Source organism: Oncorhynchus masou, chromosome 32 (genome assembly GCF_036934945.1).
Source record: "Oncorhynchus masou masou isolate Uvic2021 chromosome 32, UVic_Omas_1.1, whole genome shotgun sequence".
NCBI lineage: Eukaryota > Metazoa > Chordata > Actinopteri > Salmoniformes > Salmonidae > Oncorhynchus > Oncorhynchus masou.
In genome coordinates this window covers 56,636,613-56,657,576 of record NC_088243.1, presented here as the reverse complement: position 1 = coordinate 56,657,576, position 20,964 = coordinate 56,636,613, and the positions used below count along the sequence as shown (strand labels likewise).

The window sequence follows — 20,964 nt, the reverse complement described above, 5'->3', positions numbered from 1 at the left end:
TCAGATATCTTTACTTTCACTCAAGTATGACAATTGAGTACGTTTTCCACCACTGCTTAAATATAAGCTAAATGGTCACTGTTATCATGCCTTTTTAATAGTGCATATGTATTGGGGTGTGGATATGCTTATATTACGCATGGTTGGATAGCATATGTGTTTTGCATATTCTGTGTGTTCTTTACACTCCTAAACTCAGAGGGCCGCTGTTGGTCAGTGTGTTGCAGTTTTAGAGCAGATATGCAGCAGTACTTCCCCCATTATCTCGACATATTAGAGAGAGAGAAAGAGCCGCACGCAGTCCGGGTTACAAAGAACGTTAATCACGGATACCCCGAGCTGCGATTCTTTTGTTCCAAAGTGGTGGACTTGGGGCACATCTTCCTTGGATTTTTTTATACCACGAAAGCTAATGGAATTTTACAGAATTACTTACGGATTATAACGTTTGCAATCTTTGAGAAAATGTCGGACAAAACAATGACACGGCAAGTACTGTTGTTTATCTCGGTCCTCTCTCTCAGTTCAGTGAACGGGCAGGTCAGTTACTCCATTCCAGAGGAAATGGCGACAGGCTCTTTAGTCGGTAACATCGCGCAGGATTTGGGTTTAGATATAAAACGACTGAAATCAGGTAAAGCTCGTATTCACGTTGGAAACAGCGCAGCATACATCGAGTTGAATAAAGAAAGGGGAGTTCTCCTTATCAAAGAGAGAATAGACCGTGAAGCGCTCTGCGGACAGACGACGCCTTGCGCACTGCATTCACAAATCATTCTGGAGAACCCCATGGAATTGTTTCAAATAACTATAGAGATCACAGACATCAATGACAATGCTCCGAGCTTTAAAAAGAATGAGAAACGTTTTGAGATCAGTGAATCAGCTGTGATTGGATCTAAATTTGTGTTAGAGAAAGCCGGGGATGCAGACATAGGTTTAAATGGTCTCCAAAGCTACTCGCTGAAACCCACAGACAATTTCGCCTTGAAACTCGAACATCAGGTCGACGGGAGTAAAAAAGTAGAAATGGTTTTACAGAAACCTTTAGATCGAGAGAAACAGGAGCAGGTATCTTTAGTCTTAACTGCTATAGATGGAGGAGAGCCTCGGCTGTCTGGTACTGTGCAGATACACGTCATTGTGTTAGATGCTAACGACAATGCTCCGGTTTTTACGCAGCCGGTTTATAAGGCAACTATAACAGAGAATTCCCCCAAAGGCACCTATTTGACGAAAGTCAGTGCATCTGATGCAGACAAAGGCTCAAATGGTGAAGTGTCTTATTCCATATCGAATAATATGGATAGTGTATCGGACATGTTTCATATACATGCAAATGGAGAGGTGATATTAGTCGGCATGGTTGACTTTGAAAAAGCCAAACATTACCAAATAGATATCGAAGCAATAGACAATGGTGGCCTATCAGATTCCAGTAAGGTAATAGTTGATGTTGTCGATATCAATGACAATGCTCCAGTAACCAGTGTACTTTCGAAATCTAGTTCAATACCAGAGGACTCAATTCAAAATACGGTTATAGCTATGTTCAGCGTCCACGATCCTGACTCTGATAGTAACGGTCAGGTACACTGTGGTATAAATGAAAATATCCCAGTTACTATTAAATCTACATCAAATGGTTTTTACAGCCTAGTAACTGACAGTGAATTGGACCGAGAGAGAGCCTCTGAGTATAACATCAGTGTGACGTGCTCTGATGAGGGCGTGCCCTCGCTCTCCAGCAGCGTCACTCTCACCTTACAGATATCAGATGTGAATGACAACGCGCCTGTCTTTGAGAGGAGCTCATATGAGGCCAACATTATAGAAAACAACACACCGGGCCTCTCTGTATTCACAGTGAAAGCCAGAGATGATGACTGGAACCAGAATGCCCGTGTTTCTTACATACTGGAGGACTCCTCGGTTAACGGAGTGCCCGTCTCCTCATATGTGTCCATTAGTGCTGATAGTGGAGTCATCCATGTAGTGCGCTCTTTTGACTATGAGCATATCAAATATTTCCAGTTCCGCGTAAAAGCGCAGGATGGAGGCTCCCCTCCTCTCAGTAGCAATGTGACTGTGAAAATAATGATCCAGGACCAGAACGACAACGCGCCTCAGGTTCTGTATCCAGTCCAGACTAGCAGCTCTCTGGTGGCTGAAATGGTGCCTCGCGCAGCAGATGTTGGCTATCTTGTCACTAAAGTGGTGGCTGTTGATGTGGACTCCGGACAGAATGCTTGGCTCTCGTATAAACTGCAGAAATCGACAGACAGGGCGCTGTTTGAAGTGGGCTTACAGAATGGGGAAATAAGAACTATACGCCAAGTCAATGATAAAGATGCTGTGAAACAAAGGCTCACTGTTGTAGTGGAGGACAACGGGCAGCCCTCTCGTTCAGCTACAGTCAATGTTAACGTGGCGGTGGCGGACAGCTTCCCCGAAGTGCTCTCGGAGTTCACTGACTTTACCCACGACAAGGAGTACAATGACAATCTGACTTTGTATTTAGTCTTGGCTCTGGCTGTAGTCTCATTTCTCTTTATCGTATCAATCATAGCCATCCTGTCAGTGAAATGCTACAGATGGAGACGAGAGCGCATGTTTTACAAATCCAACGGGAATCTCCCAGTTATTCCGTATTACCCGCCCCTTTACGCAGACGTTGGAGGAACAGGCACCCTGAGACACGTGTATAATTACGAGGTGTGTGGAACAGCTGACTCCAGAAAGAGTGATATGAAATACGTCAGACCTTACAGTCAGAGCATCATTAGTCTGGACGGAACACAGACTCTCCCCAACGCGCAGAGGGACAAACTGATCAGTGATGATGGGGATAACCAGGTGAGAACACCATCAGCATATATTTTATTTTCCATGTGCGCTACGGTTTGAGTCATCAATGGCGTTTGATTTCAATCAAAGGTTTAAGCCTCCCTGTGCCGATATCAACAACAAAAAATGTATCATACAAAACTTCTGATGAAGGCAATGGTTTTTGACGTTTGCACGGGTTTGGACATTTCACATTTTATCATTTTCATTTCTGGCTTTTATATGTAATCTCAAACATCGTTTACAATTGATTTCATCCTGATATTCAGTTGTGCAGATATCTATGCAATATATATTCAGCGCTCTAAGGGTCGCTGTTGGTTAATGTGAGAATATAAGGCTCAGGCATAGGTAGACCCTCCCTCTCCTATTTCAATCAAAAACACTGCAGCGGACTCCCCTTCTATATTATAAGAACGAGCCTCTTAAAAGAGCGCACACAGTCGTTGGGGACGTGTGGGTGACGCAATATTCTTTATTGTGAAAACGTGTTTTTTTATCTTATTGTTTTCAGCCGGAGGGGTATTATGATGGACGTTCTTTGTTGTCATGGCGCAGGGAGAACCAGCTCGCGTACATGGAAATGGCAGACATGGCTCGTGCTTTTTATCTGTCTCTGTCGCGTAGGGGTAGCGCGCGCCCAGGTCCGTTATTCCATCCCAGAAGAGATGGCGAAGGGCTCGCTCGTGGGGAATATCATGCAGGATCTGGGTTTGGATGTTAAAAGGTTGAAATCTGGTCGAGCTCGGATCTTTACTGAGGACGGCAGTGAGTACATCGGTCTGAATGCGGATAAAGGGACGCTGGTGGTGAAAGAACGGATAGATAGAGAGGAGCTGTGCGCCAAAGTGTCTCCCTGCTCTCTGCATTTCCAGATCATCGTTGAAAATCCGATGGAGCTTCATCGAATTGATGTGGAAATATTAGATATCAACGACAATGCTCCTGCTTTCGAGAGGAAGGAAATCAGATTCGAGATAAGTGAATCTGCTCCTCCCGGGGCTCGGTTCTCGTTAGATAGTGCTAAAGACCCCGATGTAGCCATAAATACTCTCCAAACATACCAACTGAATCCCACCGATCATTTTAAATTGAATACCCTATCTCGTCCTGATGGAACAAAATATGTCGAAATGGTTCTTCAGATCGCACTTGATAGAGAAAAGCAGGAAGAGCATAAATTAATCTTAACTGCTTATGATGGCGGGACCCCCCAGAAATCTGGCTCAGTCAAAATCAACGTAATTGTCTTAGATGCAAACGACAATTCTCCAGTATTCAGTAAGTCTGTATACAGGGTAACCTTACCAGAGAATGCATCAAAAGGCACCATTGTCTTGAGAGTCAGTGCAACTGATGCAGATCAAGGAGCAAATGGTGAGGTGACGTATTCGTTTTCTCGAAGTACTGGTAGCAGCGCATCAAGCTTGTTTAATATTGACACCGTTTCAGGCGATATTACAGTTAATGGTATGCTTGACTATGAAAAAGTAAAACATTATGAGCTAGATGTGGAGGCTACAGACAAATGGGGTTTAACAGACACTAGTAAAGTGCTTATTGAAATGACTGACGTCAACGACAATGCACCAGTGATTAGCATAATTTCCTTCTCCAACCCTATTCCCGAGGACTCTGCCCCGGAGACGGTCATAGCCATGCTCAATATCAAAGACTTAGACTCAGGTAAAAACGGTCAGGTTAAGTGTTCTATTAGTCCTGGTTTACCATTCGGTATAAAGTCATCCTCTACTAATTTCTACAGTTTAGTTTCTGATCAGACATTGGACCGTGAAACTGTGTCCGAATATAACATAACAATAACAGCCGCCGATGAAGGGTCTCCACCTTTCTCCACTAATAAGACAGTAACACTGAAAATATCAGATGTGAATGACAACGCCCCCCTGTTTCCACGACAGTCGTACACAGCTTACGTTGTTGAGAATAACTCACCTGGAATGTCAATATTTTCTGTCAAGGCCAGCGACAAGGACTCTGGCAACAACGCGCATATTTCATATCTGCTCGATGATTATCAAGTAAATGGATTGTCGGTGTCTGCGTGCGTTTCAGTGAATGCAGAGAGTGGGGTGATTCTTGCTGTGCGTTCTTTCGATTATGAGCAAATGAAAGAGTTCAAAATTCGCGTAAAAGCGCAGGATGGAGGCTCCCCTCCTCTCAGTAGCAATGTGACTGTGAAAATAATGATTCAGGACCAGAATGACAACGCGCCTCAGGTTCTGTACCCAGTCCAGACTAGCAGCTCTCTGATGGCTGAAATGGTGCCTCGTTCAGCAGATGTGGGCTATCTTGTGACTAAAGTGGTGGCTGTTGATGTGGACTCTGGACAGAATGCCTGGCTCTCGTATAAACTGCAGAAAGCGACAGACAGGGCGCTGTTTGAAGTGGGCTTACAGAATGGAGAAATAAGAACTATACGCCAAATCAATGATAAAGATGCTGTGAAACAAAGGCTCACTGTTGTTGTGGAGGACAATGGGCAGCCCTCTCGTTCAGCTACAGTCAATGTTAACGTGGCGGTGGCGGACAGCTTCCCTGAAGTGTTCTCGGAGTTCACTGACTTTACGCACGACAAGGAGTACAATGACAACCTGACTTTTTACTTAGTCTTGGCTCTGGCTGTAGTTTCATTTTTCTTTATTGTGTCCATCATCGCCATCCTGTCAGTGAAATGCTGCAGATGGAGACGAGAGCGCATGTTTTACAAATCCAACGGGAATCTCCCAGTTATTCCGTATTACCCGCCCCTTTACGCAGACGTTGGAGGCACAGGTACTTTGAAGCACGTGTTCAATTACGAGGTGTGTGGAACCACCGACCCCAGAAAGAGTGATATGAAATATGCCACACCTTACAGTCAGAGCATCATTAGTCTGGACGGAACACAAACACTCCCCCATGCCCAGAGGGACAAACTGATCAGTGACATTTCAGAAAGTCAGGTGAGCATTGTTACTTACCAGTGGAAAAAAACGAATATCCTTGTAACATGCTTACAAGAACAAGTGGTTAGCTAGGCTGTACATGTACATACTAATTTTACACAGATTTTTGTGTGTCAACTTTGATAACAGAATGGTGCCTGTACCAGGTATTAGGTCATCACATTCCTCTAAACTCACCCTGGAATAATACCCCATGTAATGTAGTGGTGGAAAAAAATGTCAATCGTTATACTGAAGTAAAAGTAAAGATACCTAAATAGAAAATGACTCAAGTAAAAGTGAAAGTCACCCAGTAAAATACTACTTGAGTAAAAGTCTAAAAGTATCTGGTTTAATACATACTTAAGTATCAAAAGTAAAAGTATAAATCATTTAAATTCCTTATATTAAGCAAACCAGTCAGCGTCATTTTCTTGCTTTTGATTTATTTACGGGTAGCCAGGTGCACACTCCGACACTCAGACATAATTGACAAATCAAGCATGTATGTTTAGGGAGTCCGACCAGATCAAAGGCAGTAAGAATGACCAGGGATGTTCTTTTGATAAGTGTGTGGATTTTTACAATTTGTCTGTCCTGCTAAGCATTCAAAAGGTAACGAGTTCTTTTGGGTGTCAGGGAAAATGTGTAGAGTAAAACTTACATAATTTCCTTCAGGAATGTAGTGAAGTAAAAGCAAACGTTGTCACAAATATAAATAGTAAAGTAAAGTACAGATATCCCCAAAAGCTACTTAAGTAGTACTTTAAAGTATTTTTACTTAAGTACTTTACACCACTGAATATAGGCTACCGTAGTGTTGCCAAAGACTGCCTTGTGAACCAAAACAGCAAACCTATTTGTACCGGTATAGAGACATATTCTTATGGAATACGGCAGGTTGCCTAGAGTTTAGAGAGTTGGACTAGTAACCGGAAGGTTGCAAGATCGAATCCCTGAGCTGACATGGTAAAAATCTGTCGTTCTGCCCCTGAACAAGGCAGTTCAACCACTGTTCCTAGGCCGTCATTGAAAATAAGAATTTGTTCTTAACTGACTTGCCAAGTTAAATAAAGGTTAAATAAAGGCATAGAGGGACATAGAGGGCAGTGCTGGTGAAGGGGCCACACACAGTAGACACATAAAGAACTATACTGGGTTGGGGCTGTGGAGAAGCATCACTGCAGACTTCTTTTTTCGCTCTCTCACACACATTGCTCTATTTTTCACTGACCTAGTTTCCTCCCTCACACACACTGCTGTTATATTCCTGTCTTTGAACTGTGCAGAGGACGAGAGAGGGATGAAGGGCGGGAGAGGGGAACATATTGAGGAGTGGTAGGGAAGGAGAGAGGAAAGGGATTTAGAGGTGGAAAACGTGATGATAGAAGGATTTAGGATGGAGAGAGGCAGTAGCAGGGAGCCAGAGAGAGGGAGAATGCGGGGGAGGGGAGGAGGAGACGTGTTGTAGTTTACCTCATCCGCCGTTCATGCGCAGCAGCACCCGCGTTAGTGATGCACGGCAGCCATTTTGCACCACAAGCTGCAGTGTTTGCCGAGGAAGAGGTTATGAGAGCATAAGGTGGGAAGGGGTTGGCTAAATGACTATACATAATTGAAAGGGTTGAGGTTATACATAATGAGGCAGATAGAAAATGATATATGGGGATGATATATGGGGGAAAGATGGAAGAAGTGAGGGAAAGAAAGCTATATGAGAGCTCAGCAAAGGCAAGAGGAGGAGAATGAATGAGGTGAGGCGCTGAAAGGAAAGAGCGAAGAAGAGAGGAGGAGAGAGATGGAGAGACAGGATGATAAGAAGACATTGCTCTATTCCTGAATATGGTGCAGGTCACATGTTTGCATCACTGAGGAGAGCTTTTTATGCATTTTCTTCTACCCCTCCTTCCCCCCTCTCACTGCAGACAGCGTCATAAAGGGCTTATAATAGCCCCGTGCCTTATTGCTGTTATAAACTGGTTACCAACGTAATGAGAGCAGTAAAAATACATGTTTTCTCATACCTGTGGTATACAGTCTGATATACCACAACTGTCAGCCAATCAGCATTCAGGGCTTGAACTACCCAGTTTATACGGTATAGGCTCAGCAAGTGTGTGTGTTCACTGTTTATGTGTAGAAGAGTAGCACATGGCTCTCATAAACATCTGGCACGACACAGAAATGTTTGAGGTTTTATTGAGGAAACCTCTGTCCCTCTGGAAACAGTCTATCATCATTATCACCCCACATCTGTGTCCACTTTATCCATTTTAACCACATTTTACCGCTAAACCCTGGTTCTCAGGCTCATTAGCGAGGAAGGCTTTACTATGGACCGTAAATCCGGGAACTCACTGTGTCTCTGTGTGGGTCAGACCCCACCGACCCATACACCCCTACGTCCAGTCTGGTTCAGTTCAGTCCAGTGTATACATGTGGGAGACCTTAGGGTATGATTTCTTGCTTCTGGTTCTGATCCCCACTTGGATGAACTCTGAAATGTAGAACAGTGGTTTTCCCCCTGAGGAAGGATTTAGCAAACCGCTACCTTGACAACCATTTTGGAACCCACCCTGAGCCAAGGGCCTGTAGTTTCCTGACCTTGTGATCATCCACACTGCTATGAGAAGAAGCTGCTTCCCCACAGCCCCAAGCTGTTGCTCATACTGTACTTCCTTCCTCACCGGCCCAGCCGTCTGGTGTGCAGCTGTTTCTGCAGCAGTGCGTTGCAGTGTCTGATGATTAACGTTGGATGTTGGATTTTTGAGCAGTGTTTATGATTGGTGTGTATGGTGATCAGGATGCACTGAGCTGTGTGTGTGGCTTTCTTAACTATTATTCTGGAAAGTGGGGTTGGAAGATCTAATCTGCTTCCCCAGCTTCGCCTGCCCCATTACAAGATCCTTGATTACATATCAGGGATGTCTGGTAGAAATTATGATTGACCTCATCCTCTATCACACACGTCTGCTCACACTCAAACACTCTCACTCACTTCCCTGGGAATCTGCTAAGGGGAGTTAAAACAGCACTGCTGGTTTTTGATCAACTCTAGCCATAAGTCTGTGTCGTAACTTTGTGTCAACTGATGTAAGTAAAGAGAAGAGGGGAACAGGGAGTGTACATTTTTCATTTTAGAGAAAGTGAATCCATCCATTATCCATCCCTTACACCCTCTGCAACTTTTATGGACTCGCTCAAACAGTATCATGTCATCTCAGTTCAGCTTTGGATGATGGAGGCCATTAGAAGGAGGCAACTCTGCCTGTACTGTTCTGTACCCCTGAATCTTAACATCTTTTCGCTCAGTCTATTTCAGTCATTACAGTAAACCCCCATACTCTTCGCCCTGGCCTGGTAGTACAAGTGTCCTGTTTCCCTGCAGTGTCCTTGGATGTGTCCTACAGGCCCAGGCTGTTTCTCCAAAGTCCGGAGCAGCTTCCTCTCATTTGTCTGTCTTCACTGATGTGAAAGAGAGGGTCAGGTGGAAGCAAATAGCTGAGATATGATATACTGCTTTCACCTATCCTATGTTTTCAGGTCACTGAGGGCAAAGGAGAGCGGCAGGTAGCCTAGTGGTTAAGAGCATTGGGCCAGTAACCGAACGGTCGCTGGTTTGAATCCCTGAGCCGGCTAGGGGAAATATCTGTTGATGTGCCCTTGAGCAAAGGCACTTAACCCGAATTGCTCTTGTAAGTCGCATCTGCTAAACGTAAGGAGAGAAAGCTACTTCAGACCTTTGCAGTACTCATAGAGATGTAATGACTGGTGGTATATCATGCTAAATATTTCCTCTGTGTGCAGGCCTGAAGAGAAGCAAGGCAGTTTTAGCTGATGTCCACCAGATGCGTTTTGTTTTTCTGGATGTCTAACCCGCATTGTTTTTGTACTTGATGCACATGTGCTTCCCTAGCCAGTTGTAGTGTGTGTGTGTGTGTGTGTGTGTGTGTGTGTGTGTGTGTGTGTGTGTGTGTGTGTGTGTGTGTGTGTGTGTGTGTGTGTGTGTGTGTGTGTGTGTGTGTGTGTGTGTGTGTGTGTGTGTGTGTGTGTGTGTGTGTGTGTGTGTGTGTGTGTGTGTGTACTTCCGTTTGTGCCACCGCACGGTAAAGCAACGCACGAGTTGCACATTTTTAACGAATGCTGTACACAGAATGCACCGCAGCCGAGTGCGGCATCCTCAATTTAACGGTGTGGACTACGCCGTAGAACGAAGGACTTCCGCGGGAACGAAAAGAAATTGACGCATCTGGAACACATGAGACCTACCATGCTGACCAGACCGGACACATCGCGTGCGCGAGTGTCACAAAATAAATGTAGAAATCCATGTTATTCAATTATTCCACCCACACTGCTTGCGCGCGCCAAAGGCTAAAATAGAAGTCGTTCCTATTTCTGACGCAGATCGCGCTGAAAGTCATCTCCTCATTGGTTATACCCACGTGGGTGATTGAAAGACAATCTTTTTGGCCGGTTGTCGTGGTAATGCAATGAAAGTTTAGATGCGATCACCATATAAGTAAAAAAATGAAAAGGCCTGGAAGGAGGAGAGATGACTAGAAATGATTTGGTTGGCCGTTTTATGTGTGGATTCATTGTCAGAGTAGAGGACCTTGTGCATTTCAGGTAAAATAACAACTCAATGTTTATATCCCAGGACAAATTAGCTAGCAACAGCAAGCTAGCTAAATAGGACAAATTAACATTAGCTAGCAAGTGCAAGCTAGCTAGCTAAATTGCCATACATGTTTAATGCTTTTTGACCTGTCCCCAAATTAATGTCATTGGTTCAGAGTTTGTTTTGATATTTTAACCTGCCTGTTGTGATCGCGTTTGGTGTGGGGGGGGGGGAAAAATAAATGTATGCACGATAGTGCACGATGGCGCACGCGAGCAGCCGGTTTGGGTTCCATGTAAGGGCTCTAATCAGGCCGCATTGCGGAAGGTCAGTGTTACAGCGTGAACTTCCGTGTCAGCGGAGACTGCCTTCACGGTAAACGTCGCACATGTCGGCTCAATCAGGAATGACCTTTCAAATTCTAGCGCAATCTGTACCGCTTCAGCCTGACCTATTGAGCAATGTACATGCAGCTGGACACTTACATACATTAAGGACAGGCCTACATACTTCATCCAAACACATATTATATTGTCGTAGGTCAGTGGTTCCCAAACTTTTTTAAACGGGCCGTTCCAAACATACATGGGGTGGAGAGAACATATTGCAGTTGAAAGCTCATCTGTGTGTTCAGGTGACATCTGATTGACACAAACGTTACAGCAAAATCCATGGGTTAGAAAACCTCGCTAAGAAACGTTAGTGGACATGGGCTCGTTGACCTGGACATTTTCGACAAGTTGTAAAGAGCTTTCTAAGGTCTACAATGACTGATATAAGAAGAGACCTGCTGATGCGTTACCCAATTTCAAATTGCAACTTGTGTGTTGTACTCTTACAACTTACACACCCCTCCCTCCTATTGATACCTACACACTGAGTGTTTGTGTGTGGGTATATGGTTGTTGCTTTCGCAGTAGTGCATGAAGCCTAGTGAGTTTGTACAGGCTGATCCTCTGGGAAGGATTACAGCGGGGATTATACAGGGCAGTGGAACAGTGGGGCACAGTCAGACTTGTCTTATACGTCACACACACACACACTCATACACGCCGTCTGAGTCCCACACCAATACACACTGCGACGCAACGCACGCCTTTGCACAGTAGCGGCACGCGCACAGCACACACACGCAAAAACACACCGTGTGTGTGCGTAGCTGTGTATGACGCTGTTCTGATCTGTCAGGCTGGGTAGACTCACCACTGCCATTTTTCTGTGGTCTGAAAACCAGGTCGAGTGATTCATTCAGTCAGACCCTGAGGCTGAGCCCTAACAACCACCAGCAGGACAAAGGAGTTACTGTGGGGTCATGAACTATATGCTTATTGTGTATATAATCAAAATGACTATTATGGTGGTCACAAGATGGTCATTAATGCCATTATTAACAGTGGCCGTGTCAATGATGCCAGTATTAACAGTGGCCGTGTCAATGATGCCAGTATTAACAGTGGCCGTGTCAATGATGCCAGTATTAACAGTGGCCGTGTCAATGATGCCAGTATTAACAGTGGCCGTGTCAATGATGCCAGTATTAACAGTGGCCGTGTCAATGATGCCAGTATTAACAGTGGCCGTGTCAATGATGCCAGTATTAACAGTGGCCGTGTCAATGATGCCAGTATTGTCATGATCATCAGTGATGATATCTATGGAGAAAGGTCATAACAATAGTGATGATTTTGATTCAACATGTACACTGAATATACAAACATTAGGAACACCTTCCTAATGAGTTGGCCCTCAGAACGGCCTGAATTCTTCAGGGTGTGGACTCTACAAAGTGTTGAAAGCGTGCCACAGGGATGCTGGCCCATGTTGACTCCAATGCTTCCTATAGTTGTGTCACGTTGGCTGTGTGGTGGACCATTCTTGATACACACAGGAAACTGCTGAGTTTGGAAAAACCCAGCAGTGTTGCAGTTCTTGACACAAACCAGTGTGCCTGGCACCTACTACCATACCCCGTTCAAAGGCACTTCAATATTTTGTCTTGCCCATTCACCTTCTGAATTGCACACATACACAATCCATGTCTCAGTTGTCTCAAGGCTTAAAAATCATTATTTAACCTGTCTCCTCCCCTTCATCTACACTGATTGAAGTGAATGTAACAAGTGACATCAATAAGGGATCATAGCTTTCACCTGGATTCGCCTGGTCAGTCTATGTCATGGAAAGAGGGGGTTTAATGTACTCAGTGTATGTTTGTAGCAAGGAATGTTTGTTGGCGAAATGTATCCTTTATAAGGCATTGTGGATTTGTGTGTCCTCTTCCCTCCTCTTTCTCTCTGTTCTCGTTTTTTCTCTGCTTCCCTCCCCTCCCCCTCTCCAGCTGCACCATTCTGCTGCAGTGAGTGAGAGAGCGATGGAGGAGAGAGCGAAAGAGCTCTCCTCTGTTCTGTGTATAAACCCATGATGCGTTCAGGCGTCCAAAGTCGCATCTGTGTTTCACTGCGTTGTTTTAATCAGAAGAAGATGCTCTTTCTTCTTATGAACAAGACTCTTTATGTAACTAGTCAATATGGTAACACCGCTTTCCACAAGCCTGTACATTCTTCTGTTAGACATTCCACTAACTTTCTTGGTATCTTTGTGAGTGATACATTATTATAAGAAAGGACAGGAAGGTTCATGAGTAATTTGTTCATTTTCTCTTCCTCCCACCATGCTGTTTTTCTTAGAGCTCTTTTTATTTCATGGCTCTCTGGAAGAGAGGTGGGATGCGTTGCCGTAGCAACCAGCTGACTCACTGTCAGGACCGTACCATTGTGGTTTGGTCCACAGGGGGGCAGCAGCAGATGCAGGGTCTGGTGTCTGATAGGATACAGCAGCTGTTGGTTTAAAGCGGGCAGACACACCCCTGTTTAGGACACAGAGGTGCAGTGTCCTCGGGCTCTGGCCTGGATTGGTAGGGGAGGGGGGAGAGAGGGTGTATGACGGGGTGGGTCTACCTCTCTGTTTCCGTAAAATGGATGCTGCCCTGGCCTGATTGCCTCTCACTGTTTCACCTCCCCTTTGCTCTGACTGGGACTGTGAAAACACTGTCTAAAATAAGCCCACAAGACTCCATGGAGGTTGTGCTGTTTTATTATAGGGTGTACAGTTATTTCTTATTGACTGATACATGTGTATTCTTGTGTGTGTGTGTGTGTCTGTGCACAAGAACTCACATGTACACATTGTGTATCTAACATAGTGGTTATCTGTGTTATTATAATGATCGCATTCATATAACTCCTATTCATACTTTCATATTCACTGTGACATTCCAGCTATAGGGTGTGTTGAACGCACGCGTACACACACACACACACACACACACACACACACACACACACACACACACACACACACACACACACACACACAGCGTGAAAGCATCTCCTTAATTAAGCATACAGCATCCCTGGGCATTGCCTCGAGTCCCTCTGCTGTTGCTGTGTAGGAGCTGCTCCTCTGCAGCATGGCAGTGTGCTGTACTGCAGTGTAGCGATGCTATCCTGCCGTTCTGGGAGCGAACACACCCCTCCTATGGTCTTACTGCGTCTGAAATGACAACTTATTCTCTATATAGCGTATCACTTTCAACCAGCTAACCATAGGGCTTTGGTAAAAAAAAGTAGTGCACTATGTAGGGAAGAGGGTACCATTTGGGGGACACTTCATAATGGTGCTATCATCATCCTGGCTGGAACATGCAGATGAGATAGTACACTGCTCATGCTCCTGTTACAGAGGAACTGGGCCAATTGTTGTATTTCTCTTTTATTAAGTATTCTTCTCCCTCACTCTCTCTCTCGCTCTCTCCCCTCCCATCTCTCTCTTTCTCTGCTCCTCTATCCCTATGTGTCACGCCCTATGCTCTCTACTTCCCTTTCTCTCCACAAATAAACAAGCATACCTCACACAATGCAACAGCAGACACAAGCGAAGACACACCGTGATATCGGGGATTTGCCTGAATAACTGTGTTGTTGTTTGCTTTTGCGTTTATGTTCGACCCACCTTTCTGTGCCACACACGCAAACAGACACCTAACGAGACACACCTATGACACATAACGAGCTCCGGCGACAGCATTCTGGGACATCATCATTAGGGCACATATCACAGGTATCCCAACGCAAATCAACACAGTCCCCACCTCCGGAACCAATCAAGGCTACATTATCAATGCAAGGTGAACGGTGAGTATCGGGGATGTCTCTGTCCCAAGACTCTCTTTTGTCTGCTGATCATCCCTCTAAACCCGTGTCTCGTTTGTCTCTCTGTTCTTCTCTTCCATGTCTTCCCTTCGCTGCTGTTGCTGACGTGTCTCCTGTCATCCTCCGTCTCTCCAAATAAGGTAAGAAATACATTCCGTAATAATGACTCCACCATCACAAGACAATAGACTGTAAACACGTCCATGACCTTACTGATTCTGACTGGAAGTAAAGACCAAAACAAAGACCACCGCTGTGATCCGTAGACACAAGCACTCAGCACTGAGGGACTGAATGTTATTCCACTCACATTTGGGGGATGCATCTGACTTAACCCTCCTGTTGTGTTCCTTTCGTGTTAATTAATTCTGTGTTCCCGGTCCAAAATGATCGCCCCATGATTATAAATCCATAATAATACTATAATGTTGTGTTACATCTTTTTATCAACTTAAGTTCTTGTCAACATTACAAGTTTTGAACTTCTATTTGCTATACCTGAGCTCATACAACTCCTTTTTGAGTTTAACAAAAGCATAATGTATGGATTATTTTGACTGTAACAAATACTCAGATGAAGCATATTGTGCTATTTATCACAGACTACTTTGTGTCAAAGTTTAAAAGGACTCTCTCCTCCTCACCAGTCACGATCAAAGATATGATCAAGAGCCTCACATACAGTATATCGTTTGGTCATTGTGCTGCCACAGAAGGAATTGTGAGCAAGGCCTCAAAAAAGATGTATATACCAGAATAGGAGAAAAGTTTAAACAATGTTGCAATTGTTTGTGAGACTGCCAAGAATTGTGGTTCCCGTGGGGAAAAGATTCTATTGGGGAAAGGTTCCCGTGGGGGTTGCCATGGAAGCCAAGAAGGGGAGTGAGGTGTGTGTGTGTGTGTGTGTGTGTGTGTGTGTGTGTGTGTGTGTGTGTGTGTGTGTGTGTGTGTGTGTGTGTGTGTGTGTGTGTGTGTGTGTGTGTGTGTGTGTGTGTGTGTGTGTGTGTGTGTGTGTGTGTGTGTGTGTGTGCGCGCGCTCAAACACATGCATGTGGGGGTCCGGGAGAAGAAGTGTGTCCATCTGATTAATGGGCATGTGCCTGAACTCAATTTTATACACTAACTGTAGTCTCACCCATTCATTTCTAATGACCGGTCATGACCGGGAACACCACAGGTGTACAAAATTTAAATAAAACACCCAAAATGTAATGAAAATCATCAAATGTATGTTGTGTGTTCAGATGCCCTGTGTGAACAAAGTAATGGAACCTTATGACAATCAGATTACATGAACTTGTAAACTGGTTCAATTCGACCAGAACGCAGCAGGAGGGTTAACATAATATGGTAGAGTTGACTGTAATAAATAAAACGAGAGAGAGAGAAAGAGATATGAGTTATTGTTCAGCAGCCACCACGCGGTCGCCGCTCATATGCAGCAGCACGAGCTGGCCGCCTGTGTGGCGCTGTCCACCCGCGTGGTTCTGAACCACGCTCTCGAGCTCTGTGGCAGCGTGCCCACCCCCCCCCCCCCCTCTCCCCATCTACATCCGTCGCCTTGACGAGCACGGATTTTATTTATTCTTTCACCTTTATTAACCAATATCAAAGCTGATGCATTATTGTTTTCATATTCGTTGTAGGATTGGGATATGATGTAGGTTACAGCTTGTGTATAATGGAAAATGGTATCGAGTTTATTTATATATGTAATCTCGATTCAGCTCTCAGGTAATTAGTTCATGTCATGGACATATTACAGTGGAGTGAGTGAGTTCCAGGGTCCCAGGGTCTGTGTGAGAGAGAGAGAGAGAGAGAGAGAGAGAGAGAGAGAGAGAGAGAGAGAGAGAGAGAGAGAGAGAGAGAGAGAGAGAGAGAGAGAGAGAATGTCATCAGAGCAACCCTTTTCCTTTGCTCTCCAGACCTCCATACGGGTATTTTTTAAGCTGGCTGTGCGATGTATTATTATTCAGAGCCACGTGGGTTGCTTTGACTCCTGCTGCGCTTGCTTTCTTTTACCACAGGACGGCAACGGAGAGCCTTTGTCACCCACACAGATATCAGGGAGAATTGAATATAGAATACTTCGAGAATAATGTTGTGTTGTGTGTCTGTTGTGTGTTTGTCCTTACAGTCCCCGCGGTTCCATGAGTTGTTGCATAATCCGTTTTTAAAAGGTAATTTTGCTGTTTGCGAGAGGAATCGGAGATGGAAGGGAGTTCCATGTGATCATGGCTCTGTATAAATCTGTGCGTTGCCGTGAATTCGTTTCGGACTTGGGGACTCTGACGAGACCCCTGGTGGCATGTATTGTGGGGTATAGATGGGTGTCTGAAAGGCTACTAATACTAAGTGATATGAATAGTATAGTAGCAGTACTCATAGTATTACACATTAAATGGAGTACTGTTTATCTCACATGTTGAATTGTTATGGTGCTTCATATGTTTCCCAAGAGCTCGTATTTTCACTGTATAGCTTTAAATGACTGGTAAATCCTGATTGGTAGCTTGTGTTAGGCGCTGTGCACCAATAGCATGCAGAACCGTACAAAGAGATCTACTCCCTCCCCCCAGCCTCAGCACCGTAACCCTTACAATGCTCCGAGATGGAGGAGAAAGAGGGATGTGCCGAGACACAAAGCGTCTCCATCACTGTAAAATATGAGCGACGTTGACATTCGATTACAGATTGAGTATCACCACTCCTGCGAAAGGGCGAATTTTGGGTGAAATAATATATTCGTTTTGATGTGTCGTGGAACAATGTGGAATAGACTGCCCGTGTGGCAGGTTCTGCTATGGTGGCATCATTTCATTCTCTTGTGGAGTACAATAGACGGACAGACTCGCTACACCATCCCGGAGGAACTGAAACATGGCTCTGTGGTAGGAAATCTAGCCAAAGATCTGGTTTTGGGACTATCTGAGATTTATCGTCGTAAATTACGAATAACCTCGGAAGCTGGTCAGCAGTATTTCAGTGTGGATCTGGGGAAAGGAGAGCTGGTCGTCAGTGAAAGGATAGACAGAGAGGAACTGTGTGGACAAAGAGTTCCGTGTATTTTGCCTTTGGAGGTAGTGATTGAAAAGCCCTTGCAGCTTCACCGAGTTGATATTGAAATACAGGATATCAATGATAATTCTCCCAGCTTTCTCACCAAAGAAAAAGCATTAAAGATTGCAGAGTCAATAAACCCAGGCGCAAGATTTCCACTCGAATGCGCACTGGATCCCGATGTCGCTGCGAACACTATACGCTCATACAGCATTAACAAAAACGACCATTTCAAATTGAATGTCAAAAATCACAAAGATGGTAGCAAAACTCCAGAACTGGTCATTGAAAGGTCTCTCGACCGGGAGAAGCAACCTGTTCATAAGCTTATTCTCACCGCTGTAGATGGGGGTGATCCAGTGCGTTCAGGAACCTCTGAGGTTAGTATCATGGTACTTGATATTAATGATAACGCACCGCAGTTTGAGAGACAACTTTATGAGGCTAATGTTAACGAAAATGCTGCACCTGGCACTCAGATTTTACGAGTAAAAGCGACAGACCCGGACGAGGGATTAAATGGGGAGATAGAGTATGTATTTGGAGAACAGACGCCAGACTCAGTGACTGCATTGTTTGATATAGATTCTTCGACAGGAGTGATTGTAATAAAAAGACAACTCAACTATGAGCAGACGAGCTTATATAAATTTGACATAGTCGCTAAAGATAAAGGCAACCCGGAGATGGACGGACATTGTGATGTTGAATTTAAAATGATTGACGTCAATGACAACATCCCAGAGATAATTGTGACGTCTCTAACGACACCCGTTCCAGAAGATTCACCTATCGGAACCGTGATAGCTTTGATAGGCGCCAAAGACTCCGACTCCGGGGACAATGGGAAGGTGCGGTTAAGCGTGTCACCAAAGTCTCCGTTCAAGTTGAACCCGTCGGTATCCAAGCATTACACCCTGGTAACTAATGCTCCTCTTGACCGCGAGCGTTACTCTCAGTATAGTATAGATATCAGTGCCAGTGATTCAGGGAAACCCCCTTTATCCAGCAAGAAAACAATAATTGTTGATGTGTTCGATGTGAATGACAATCCACCGCTATTCTCTCAGCCCTCGTACACGGTGTACGTCAAAGAGAATTACGCACCAGGGAAACTACTGTGTTCAGTCTTCGCCACGGACTCAGACCTGGGGGACAACGCAAAAACCTCCTTCTCCATCTTAGACTCCAAAGTGCAGGACGTCTCTGTATCCTCCTATGTGTACATGAACCCTGACAACGGCAGCATCTACAGCATGCACTCATACGACTATGAGAAACTAAAGGTGTTTCAGATTCTGGTGCAGGCCAAGGATCACGGCTCTCCCTCTCTGAGCAGCAACGTCACTGTCCACGTTTTTATCCTGGACCAGAACGACAATTCCCCTGCTGTTATTTACCCCTCCGCTGCCCTGGGCTCGCTCTCTCACCAGAAGATGCCCCGCTCCGCTAAAGCAGGCTACCTGGTTACTAAGGTAACGGCTGTGGACGCAGACTCGGGCCATAACGCCTGGATCTCATATAAACTGGTGGAGGCCACAGACGTGTCTCTGTTCAGTGTCAGTCTTTACACAGGGGAGGTGAGGACTAAACGCGCTGTGTCCGAGCAGGACGACTCCTCTCAGAGGCTGCTTATAGAGATACAGGATGACGGGGAGCCGGTCCAGTCCACCACGGTCACACTGGCCATACAGGTAGAGGACGGGCTCCATGAACCCATCTTGGATCTCCGGCAGAAAACTCCAGAACCCAGTACGAAAAGCGGGAGAATCACCCTGTATTTGATTCTCTCTCTGGCCTCGGTGTCCGTGCTATCGCTGGTGACTTTTGTCATCTTAGCAGTCAAGTGCGTTAGAAACAGCAGGAGCAGCGGTAGTTGCTGCATGAGACGGGACGACTTGGACGGCTACAAGAACCCCAACAGAAACCTGCAGATTCAGCTCAACACTGACGGGCCGATTAAGTACGTGGAGGTCCTGGGAGGGGACATGTTGTCTCAGAGTCAGTCCTTCAGGTCATGTCTCTCTCCCATGTCAGAGTTCAGTGATTTCACCTTCGTTAAGCCCAGCAGCACCACCGACTTTAAGGAGATGATCAACGTCCTCGACGCGTCTTTACCCGACAGCGCCTGGACCTTTGAGAGCCAGCAGGTGAGAAGTGACGCATGATTTATTGTGATGATTAAGATTATCGAATGTAGGCTGTTTTATGACGTCAACATACAGTTTTGTGTTGTAACATTATGTAACATTATGTAACAGTATAACTTTAGTCCCCTCGCCCATACCCGGGCGCGAACCAGGGACCCTCTGCACACATCAACAACTGACACCCACGAAGCATCGTTACCCACCGGTCCACAAAAGCCGCGGCCCTTGCAGAGCAAGGGGAACTACAACTTCAAGGTCTCAGAGCCAGTGACGTCACCGATTGAAACGCTATTTAGCGCGCACTAGCCGTTTCACATCCGTAACAATTACACAAATCAAAGCTGGATGTTTTGGCAGTATTTTCATGACTCGGTATTTAACAGACTCCAATCTGTGAATAAATGTGCCACTGACGTTTGCGTTCAGTTGTTATCATTTAAGCAATATGTTATTTATTCAATTTAAAATAATGAATTGTCAGTATTCATCAAGTTGGTGCAATGGTTCCCTTCAGTACAAATCATATTATCTTGTAATAATTTAGCATTCAACATAGGCTACTGGTAATTACTAAAACCCATACTCATGCGGTTTGAATGATTTCAAAAATATTCTGTGATGTATTTTAACCTGTTGGTTGTAATCCTCAGAGACCTTGTAATCTCTATTGTTACTGTAGTGGGTCTTTTTACGTGATTCTGTGACTATCTGACTGGCTAGTGGACGCCTGAGGGTTTTAGCGCCATTGACCACAACACTCTGAATCAACTGTGTGGTTTTGTGTGCGTGATGACAGACAGCATATTTCACTATTGCTGCAATATATATGCACAGTACCAGTCAAAGGTTTGGACATATCTACTCAAGGCTTTTTCTTTATTTTTACTATTTTATATATTGTAGAATAATAGCGAAGACATCAAAACTATGAAAAAACACATATGGAATCATGTAGTAACCAAAAAAGTGTTAAACAAGTCAAAATATGTTTTAGATTTTAGATTTATTCAAAGTAGCCACCCTTTGCCTTGATGAAAACTTTGCACTGATTGGCATTCTCTCAACCAGCTTCATGAGGTAGTCACCTGGAATGCATTGCAATTAACAGGTGTATCTTGTTAAAAGTT

The 20,964-nt window shown here is 44.7% G+C and overlaps 2 protein-coding genes across 16 annotated transcripts in view; both read left to right on the top strand.

The window, feature by feature from the left end:
* LOC135526268 (protocadherin gamma-C5-like) overlaps positions 1-20,964 on the top strand; it is a 184,504-nt gene that overhangs the window by 106,990 nt on the left and 56,550 nt on the right. For 2 of the 15 annotated variants that reach the window (XM_064954504.1, XM_064954503.1), the window contains exon 2: positions 14,768-16,139. The exons of 11 other annotated variants lie outside the window; for them this stretch is intronic. In XM_064954504.1, coding sequence (XP_064810576.1) covers positions 14,768-14,815 — 48 coding nt within the window. In that variant the 3' untranslated portion in view covers positions 14,816-16,139. Of the gene's footprint in view, positions 1-308; positions 2,857-3,257; positions 5,814-14,767; positions 16,140-20,964 lie in introns of those variants that run through there. 2 more of the 15 variants (XM_064954499.1, XM_064954490.1) reach the window with 2 other exon arrangements.
* LOC135526839 (protocadherin gamma-C5-like) lies at positions 17,381-19,855 on the top strand. Its single transcript, XM_064955513.1, has one exon. The coding sequence runs from the start codon at positions 17,381-17,383 to the stop codon at positions 19,853-19,855; it is 2,475 nt and encodes an 824-aa protein (XP_064811585.1).

Excerpts from the sequence above, each read along its gene's own strand:
- LOC135526839 (XM_064955513.1), top strand. The coding sequence starts at position 17,381 with ATGTGTCGTGGAACAATGTGGAATAGACTGCCCGTGTGGCAGGTTCTG.